The sequence below is a fragment of the Colobus angolensis genome, unplaced genomic scaffold (assembly GCF_000951035.1).
Source record: "Colobus angolensis palliatus isolate OR3802 unplaced genomic scaffold, Cang.pa_1.0 Scaffold71, whole genome shotgun sequence".
Lineage (NCBI taxonomy): Eukaryota > Metazoa > Chordata > Mammalia > Primates > Cercopithecidae > Colobus > Colobus angolensis.
This window is the reverse complement of record NW_012120821.1, coordinates 10,789,741-10,798,962: the sequence shown is the minus strand read 5'-3', so window position 1 is coordinate 10,798,962 and position 9,222 is coordinate 10,789,741. Positions and strand designations below refer to the sequence as shown.

At 37.9% G+C, this 9,222-nt stretch overlaps 1 protein-coding gene across 1 annotated transcript in view; it reads right to left on the bottom strand.

The window, feature by feature from the left end:
* C5 (complement component 5) overlaps window positions 1–9,222 on the bottom strand; it is a 100,082-nt gene that overhangs the window by 67,717 nt on the left and 23,143 nt on the right. Inside the window, exons 8-12 of the mRNA XM_011927429.1 lie at window positions 9,028–9,142; window positions 7,333–7,459; window positions 5,345–5,460; window positions 3,060–3,245; window positions 1,247–1,450 (exon numbers count right to left, since the gene is read on the bottom strand). Of these exons, the coding sequence (XP_011782819.1) occupies window positions 1,247–1,450; window positions 3,060–3,245; window positions 5,345–5,460; window positions 7,333–7,459; window positions 9,028–9,142 (748 nt within the window). The remainder of the gene's footprint in view (window positions 1–1,246; window positions 1,451–3,059; window positions 3,246–5,344; window positions 5,461–7,332; window positions 7,460–9,027; window positions 9,143–9,222) is intronic.

Genomic DNA, 9,222 nt, shown 5'->3' with positions numbered 1-9,222 from the left:
AAGGAAGGAAGGAAGGAAGGAAGGAAGGAAGGAAGGAAGGAAGGAAGGAAGGAGGGAAGGAAGGGAAGAGTTAACATGTATGGGCCTACTATGTGCCAGGAACTTTAACATTTATTTATCTCCTTTCATTCTCACAATATACCAATAAGATAGTAATATTATTCTCATTGAAGAAACTGAGACTCAGAAACTAACTAAAAGTCTTACTGATTTTAATTCAAAATCACACAACTAGAAAATTAGAGAGCTAAAATTTGAACCCAAAAACTGTTTAAAGACATCACACTGTCACTAAAACCCCTTTTGTTTCACTGATTTAAAAAATAGATGAATAAGTGGAGTGCATTTTATTCGGGTATTAAGTTTTAAAGCCAGGGTTTAGATTCTAAATTGAAGGTTTAAGATTTAAAAAAAAAAACAAGTCACGTGAAGCCAAAATGCCCTCCGAGATTCCTTAAATTGTCCTTAGAGACCAGGACTGCACACATGGGTTTGGTATGTAGTCCATAAACAGTTTCCCTTCATCAGTCAATATTTTTCTATGGTCCTCATTACTGTTTTTTCAATTTCTTCCTCAAAAATATTGAAAAGCCAAAAGCATGCATTTGGCCTGGCCATCGAAATAATTCATTCCATTTCTTTGGTGATTGTCAGGAAGCTCTTAATATTTTTTGTAAGCTTTTTTCTCGGTTTCACCAACAGGCTTCATTGATCCACCTCTGTTTCATATAGATGATGCAATAGGGATGTTGCTGAACTATAGAATTGGAACAGGCAAGATAGGATTAAACTCTCAGGAGAGGATTTCGCTTCCCCGTTTTTTGACAGTAAAATGCACTAATCCGAACTGGGTCTAGGCATGTAATCTTTGGCCATGAAAGAGAGCAGAGGCAACATGATTTAATCAGGTTCTCACTTTGGAATAACTAGGCTCTCTTTGGTAAAAAGAGTTATTAGAACAGGAGTCAGAGTCCTCAGCTCAAATCAAAATCTTCCTCTTCTCAGCTGAGTGACCATCGTAAGTCTTTTAACTTCTCTGTCCCTCAGTTTCCTCATCTGTGAACTGGTCAGAAAATCATGCCCTATTTCAAAGGTTTTTTGAGAAACGAATATATTCAAGTTAGATGATGTTCCTGAAAGTGCTTTGTGAATACAAGTATAAAGGATAATTCTAATGCTTCTCTAGAGGCAAAGGAAAATGTTCCAGGTGGGGGAATAAGATGTAAATCCATCATTATGTACTTACCAAGTAATTATAGTGAGTTATTTTGTCAATATATGGGCTTTTGGGGGTAACAATAATATTCAAATATTCTCCCACTAGCAAAGCCTTATGGTTATCAGTCCAATCGATATAAAGGTAACTTTGGCTGAGAGATGAGTATGCTATTGCTCGGTAACCTTCCCTGGCCTGATTTTCGTCTGGAAGATCTGGAGCATCAGTTTTGACCTGAAAAGGGAAATTTCAAAAAACATGTATACTGTGATGTAATGCTTTCTGTAAAACATACCTTTCAAATTATTTTCTTTGCTTTTTAAATTTCTAAATTTCACAATACCAAATGCTAAAGGGGAAAAAAAACGCTCCATTACTCCAGTGTTTATACAGCTGTGGTATCAAGCAACTTTACAAAGACTACAGACAAGAATGAGGGGATTATGGACTATGGTGGAAAAGTCTGAAATGAAGAGAGAAAGATGCTCCAGGAATAAATATTGGTGGTCTTCCTGAAATGTCATGGTAAGCTGGGGACTTCTCGTCCCATGAGATGATTACAGACAGATGCCTAAGCATTTAGGAAATGGGGGTAAGAGAAGGGAAGTAGTGGGGAGGTAGCACTAACTCTTGAGGACCTGGGGATAGGAGCTATGAATGAACATCTCAGAGACTATCTGGCCCAGTTTCATCGTGAAGTAGAGGCATAGATGGGTGCTTATAAATATGAAGTGGAGAAGAAATGATATCATGGCAGCGAGATCTACCCTCAGACGGCAGAAGTGTTATTAGCTCATGCTCTGGAGTCAGGTACACACTGGTTTGCCTACCAGTATCACCACTTATTAACTCTGGATAAAATTATTTAATCAAAAGAGAGGTTAGAAGTCTCCATTTCCTGAGTCACACAATGGCAAAGATAATATTCTAATTCATCTTGTTAATTAAATAGTGTTTCACGTATTCTTCATAAAGCTGTTAGCATGATGCCTAGCACTTAGTAAGTGCTCAGTAGATGACAGTGAGTATATACATGCTGCAGTCATTGGCCTATGTTATTAACTTGCTCAATTTTTTTTTTTTTTGTGATGGAGTCTTGCTCTGTCGCCCAGGCTGGAGTGCAGTGGCGCAATCTTGGCTCATTGCAAGCTCCACCTCCCGGGTTCACGGCATTCTCCTGCCTCAGCCTCCCAAGTAGCTGGAACTACAGGCGCCCACAACCACACCTGGCTAATTTTTAGTATTTTTAGTGCAGATGGGTTTCACCATGATAGCCAGGATGGTCTCGATCTCCTGACCTTATGATCCACCTGCCTTGGCCTCCCAAAATGCCGGGATTACAGGTGTGAGCCACCGCGCCCAGCCAACTTGCTCATATTTTATTTGAGATTGGGAACTTAAATAATATTTGCTGGGAGAGAAGACTATTAAGTGAGCTCTAAAGTAGAATGGTTCCTGCAGTTAGAAAAAAGGGAGGCTTCCATATTTTTGACCCGTTTGTGGCCCTTCAGGGGATTAAAGGTGAGAGGGGAAGGAGGATATTCCTAACACTCATGTGCACTGCTATACCTATTCTGAAGCTTCTAGAGTCTGATATGGTCTTATTGGTGTAAGCTAAAATAATTAACACCCAAATTAAAAAATTGATACATTTATCTTCCTCAAGGACCATTCAATGGATTAGCAGATTGTCTCTGGGACTCATTTTTCTTGGATGCAAAATTATGGAACTGTTCACTGGACTCAAAGGTAAAATCTGCCACATCTGTTCTGCACACTAGCCAAAACATACGGTCAAGAGTACACATTGTCCTAGAAAACACAACAGGAGAATTCAGCTCACATTAAACTCCAGCACCGTCACTCCAGATGGGAGATTAACCACAAACGAAGCTACTCCATCATCAACACGTGTTACACTTTTCCTTGGCTCCAAGTCAGATGTCTCTTGGTTGACATCAATTGTTTGTGCATTCAGTGTTACTGGGACCCCTCCTACCAACTGGTCAAGCGCGTCTTTAACCTGCACCTGTTTGTCAAAACAATCCAAATCTGTTTCAACAGCTTATCACTTCTTTTAAAGCACAACAATTCTGCAATAAATTTCCTTCCTCTCCATCAAAGTATAAATTACTTATGTATTTTTTTTTCTTTTTTTTTGAGACGGAGTCTCGCTCTGTCACCCAGGCTGGAGTGCAGTGGCCGGATCTCAGCTCACTGCAGGCTCCGCCTCCCAGGTTCACACCATTCTCCTGCCTCAGCCTCCCGAGTAGCTGGGACCACAGGCGCCCGCCACCTCGCCCGGCTAGTTTTTTGTATTTTTTAGTAGAGACGGGGTTTCACTGTGTTAGCCAGGATGGTCTCGATCTCCTGACCTCGTGATCCGCCCGTCTCAGCCTCCCAAAGGGCTGGGATTACAGGCTTGAGCCACCACGCCCGGCTATTTTTTTCTTAAATTTTTTTTTTTTTTTCTGAGACAGAGACTTACTATGTTGCCCAGGTTGGGGTGCAGTGGCTATTCACAGGCACAATCATAGCGCACTGCAACCTTGAACTATTGGCCTTAAGCCATCCTCCCACCTCAGCCTCACAAGTAGCTGGAACTATATAGGCATGCAACACCACACCTGGTTTACTTATGTTTAATTTAGTAAAGAGAAGTGTATTCTCAGCTTATAGAAAGATTTAATTATATTTAGTTAAATCATTCTTGAATGGATTCTTCCATAAATCAAGCAGACTCAAAACATAAATATCATTCTATTAAGTCAGTCAAAGAGTAGATGTGATAAGGTCTTCTGCTGTCTAACTTCTGTATTTCTTTGATTGGTTTAGGACTGGATAAAGGAGAAAATGAGGCAGTTGTTTCTGGGAATAAGTCTCTTGACATGAGAAACAAAAATAAACACACCTTTTTTCCTTTAACATTTACCTCTTACTGCCATATATGTACACACACACAATTCCACACAGATATAGTTTGTTATTTTATTTTTATATAAAATATATTTTAAGCTAATGTTCTATATAATATTGTTATATTTATATATTTTATTATATATTATATTATATATTAATGTATATGCATTATATGATACTTTGTTATATATTATTTTATATATATAGTATATATATGTAAGAACCTACAAGCATGTCCAAACCTTGCTTTGGGCTTGGTAAATCCTTTTTTTATTATTTACTGTGGGACATGGTAAAAAATATTCACTCTTATTTATTATTGGCTTTTACCCATGTCCCATAGTAAATGTGGGCTTTTACTGTTGGGCTTTTACTGTGGGACACTGGCTTTTACCCATGTCCCACAGTAAATAATAAATAACACATTTTGATTGTACTTTAGTTGATCTTTAAAAATCACACATTTTTCAAAGAACAAAAAAATTTTTTGCTCTAGCTTTCTAAATTAGGGGCAGGGAATAAACATTTCCATTTAATAAACAAAACATATTTATAATTAAACATAATAATAGATAAAAATATAAAAACCACATGAATGTTTCAATTCTATACTGTCAGCATTTAGAAGAGGAAAAGAAGGTGAAGGAGAGAAAAATGAAAGTAGAGGAATAAGCAAAAAAGACAGAAAAAAAGAGATTCAGGGGCAGAAAGAAGCAAAAATGAAAAGAACAGAGACCAATACAGAGACAAGAGATTGAACAGAGTTCTGCACAAAGACAACACAGAGACAGAGGGAAACAAATGAGACACACTGGAGGCAAAAACATAGAGAAAGGACTCTATTTTCAAGGAATGATATCTCCATCTTAAGGCTTTTTAAGAATTTTCCACCAAATATTTTTAAATGTTTGTATTTTTTGAACTAGAGTCTTATGGGATTTTATTTACATATAATTTAATGCAATGCTTATTTAGGGATGCCTAACACAAGGCTATCTTGCCCGAACTTTTGAAGTCACTGCCAAGGCTGCAGTTGACCTGCAATTTCCCATCCCTGTCTGTGTCCACCAGGAGGGGCAGGTTTCACAGAATAAGCTCCCTCTGTAACTTACCGCGGCAACATTCTTACCCTGTTTGCCACCCACATGTTTTCCATTAACGGAATAAGATGATCATATGTAGCAAGGTCTATCCCCTCACCCCATCTACCTTGATGGAATATGGAATCCCAGGCTTCAGGAAAAGAGGAGTAGCAACCAAATTCAGTTTGTAGGGAGAGAGGACATATTTGATGCCAGGTATTTCTGCCTCTTCAGAAAATCCACCTAAGGAAATGGCAAGCATCATGTTGACAGTTTTTAGGAGTATTAGGATCTGTATGGATATCCATTTTGTCTCTATATTTTTCCACAGACATATTCATTCACTCACTCCGTTCTTGCATTCATTCATTTACCAGTAGTAAGTAGGACATAGGTCTTGTTTCAGAAGGGCACTGCAGAGAAGAGTTTAGATCTCAGGAGTTTCCAGGGCCTTATGCTCAAGCTCATATATAGAGAAGCTCTTGGAGAAGTAGAGCTATAGGACTGGACTGAGGAAGGATGCTAGGAAGGGACACCACTTTTCATCAGTGGCCTGAGTTTCAGTTGACTGTATTCGAGGGATTGAGGAGAGAGAGAAGGGTCAGGCCAGAGACTGAGCCTTACAGAGGTGGGTGTGGGGGGTAGGAGGGTGGTGTTCACAGAGCATAGATACATAGAGAAAAATCAGAAAAAGGGAGCTTGGTGTAGAAAGAAACCTGAAGGAGAGTTCAAGATCAGCCGGGCCAACATGGTGAAAACCCATCCCTACTAAAACTACAGGGAAAAAAAGAAAAAAAAAAAAAAAAGCTAGGCATGGTGGCGTTGCCTGTAATCTCAGGTACTCGGGAGACTAAGGCAGGAGAATCGCTTGAACCCAAGAGGTGGAGGTTGCATTGAGCCAAGATTGCACCACTACACTCCAGCCTGGGCGACAGAGCAAGACTCCATCTCAAAGAAAAGAAAAGGAAACATAAAAGGAAAGGAAAGGAAAGGAGAGGAGAGGAGAGGAAAGGAAAGGAAAAGAAAGGAAAGGAAAGGAAAGGAAAGGACACTTAAAGTTCTACTGGCAAGAACCCAATAATGTTACCCTCCAGGTAAAGATTAAGTTAAACTATTAAGAATAACATTTGAAGCTTTAATATTCCCAAACTCCTTTCCAATATTACATCTCTAATACTCTCTATACATATTCTATATTTTAGTCAAACTGGATGATCTGCCATCCTCAAAGATCAAGCTTCACCATCTACCCTTCTTCATTTGCCCTTTCTATGGAGGGTTTCTGTTTCACCCTGTCTACCAACTCTGCCTCAAAACCCTAATTATTTTTCAAGGCTCATCATCTTCACAACACTGTTCTTGGTTGCTCAACAATCATCTAGAAGCGTGCCTTCCTCTGAATCCTATTGCATTAATATTTTGCTTACAGCTCATATGGAATTCTTCCTTGCAACAGTTCTTTCTTCACCTGTCTTATACCTGAGGCTAATTTGTAAGCCACTTTAGTGCTGGCATCATACATCATTAATATTTGCAAGCCTGTGTGTTTGGCAATACTTTAAATATCTTGTAGATACTGTTTAAACTGAACTTATTTAAAATAAATTGAGGAAAAAAACGAAGAAACATTAAAATAATGTTGAAAACTTTAGGCTTTAGGAAACATTCAGTTTGACTCCATCATTGTGTAGACTATAATAATGATAATAGTAATACCTTTATTTGTATAGTACTTTATCAAACAGTTTTACATACATAATCTTATTTTGGTTTTGATTTTCACCAGGTGAGAACACTGGGGTGCCAAATGGTCAAGGCAGAGAACCTGCAGAACTACTATGGATATGAACTGCGTAATGTTTTCCCATTTTTGCAGTAAAAGTGGAGGTAATAGGGACCCAAAGGCTTGCCCAATGACTACAAAGAAGCAGAGCTCTACTGCCTTTTTATAACTATATAAACTACTTCTTATAATTATATTTAACTATGAAAGAAAATACAATGTGAAATAATAATAGAAAATAGAAATTATTTATACCTTTAATATTGTCTATGTATTTTTCAAAAGAAAGTACATACACACACACACACACACACACACACACACACACTTACCTGTAGACTCTATGACTGTTACAGCAATATAAAGGTACTTGTTGTTTAAATCTTCTAAATTGTAGTATGACAGTTCTTTGACTGCTGTTTCAGAATCAAATGTGACTTGAGCAATTCCATTTATCAACTTTTTAAAAGGAGAAAATGGAGGAGTTATTTCGGAGAAGAACTTATAAGGAAAAATTAATAAAATCTGCTTTTACTAGCCTCTAAATTGAAGGCAGATGTCAGAAGAATGGTTTAGCGCCAATAGTAAAGTAGATAACCGAGTCCACAATTAAGCCCAGGATGTTATTTTCTAATTATTTGTATAGAATTATAGAAGTAGAAGAGTCTTGAACATCACATGGTCCAACAGGTCTTTTTGGTAATAGCTGACAAACACGCCTTCTTCCAGTTCCTGCATCATCATTCATCTTTCTAGGCCTCTCAGTGTACTTCTGCCCTTAACTAAGAGTTTGTTGGTTTTTATAATATTTAATTTGTACTTCACTGCTTACAAATTTAAATACTAATTTTAAAACACAATGAGTAAGGGGATGTGGGGTTAAGTCATATTATATTATTTAATTATTAACACAACAGTAAAATAAAGTTTGCCTTATTTTTTCTTATAAAATTGAGTGACTTGAGGGCAGACATTTTTGTCTTATTTAGCTTTAAATCCCAAAGTCTAGCATAGAAATTTTGCATTTTAAAAATGCATTTAATTTACATCTTAAATTAATAAGATTGTAGAGGATAAATGATTGATGATGCAAACGATATGAATATGCAAAAATGACATGAACTCATATCATCTGTGGTATAACGTAAAGAACGCTGAATAAAGGAAAGGGAACCTGCGCCCTAATCTCAGTTCCAGCAATCACTAGCCCTAAACTTTGGACAAATAACTTCATGAATATTTCCTTGCAAGATACTATGCTGTCTCTGGGCATATAAGGGAAATGATTCAGACTCACAAATAGTTTAATATTGAAAATGATAGATAAGTAAACAAGTCATTCCAATAAAGAAGGGTTTCTCAACCCCTCAGCATTATTGACATTTTGAACAGGATAATTCTTTGTTGTAGGGGCCTACTCTGTGCATGGTAGGAATTTAGCAGCATCCCTGGCCTCTCCCTAGTAAATACCAGTAGTAACCACAAATGTCTCTGGACATTGCCAAATGCCCCCTTGGGGATAAAAAATCATCCCTGGTTGAGAACCACTGCAATGAAATGTGAAGAATGCGTTAAGAAAAGAGGCTATACAACAGGGGCAGCTAACCTAGTGCAGAAGAGTCAGGGGAGGCTTCCCAGAGAAAGGCTGTCAATGTTGAAACTTAAAGAATGAGAAGGAATTAGCCAGGAAAAGAAGGGGCAGGAGGGGACAATGGGAAAGGGCATTTTCAAGCAGAATAAATGACATTGTAAAGACCTGGAGGCAAGAGAGACTTTGGTCAGTTAGAGAAATTGGAGTGATTAATACAAAGGGGAGGGAGAGAGGAAAGGGCATGAGATCAGCTGGCAAGGGAGGCTGATGCCAAGAAAAATGAACTTTACCCTAAAGGCAAAGGGAAGCCAATGGAGGATTTTAAGTTTCAACCTATCTAAAATGGGGGACTGGACTAGATGGTTTTGAAGTAACTTCCCATCTCTCACCTCTGGATGCATCTGTAGGTGTGAGTGACTGTGTCTTAACATCTTACCATTGTGTTTTGCATTGCTGTTTGCATCATTTCTTTTTGATCATCTTTTAAGTCTTCTCTTATTCCAAATGTGATATAAACATCAGCCTCAGTGACTACTTTATTATAAAAATATCTGTCAGACAATAGCATAAAACTGTTTTACTAATATGGTTACAATAACAGGATTCAGATAAAATGTAGCAATTTGAAATT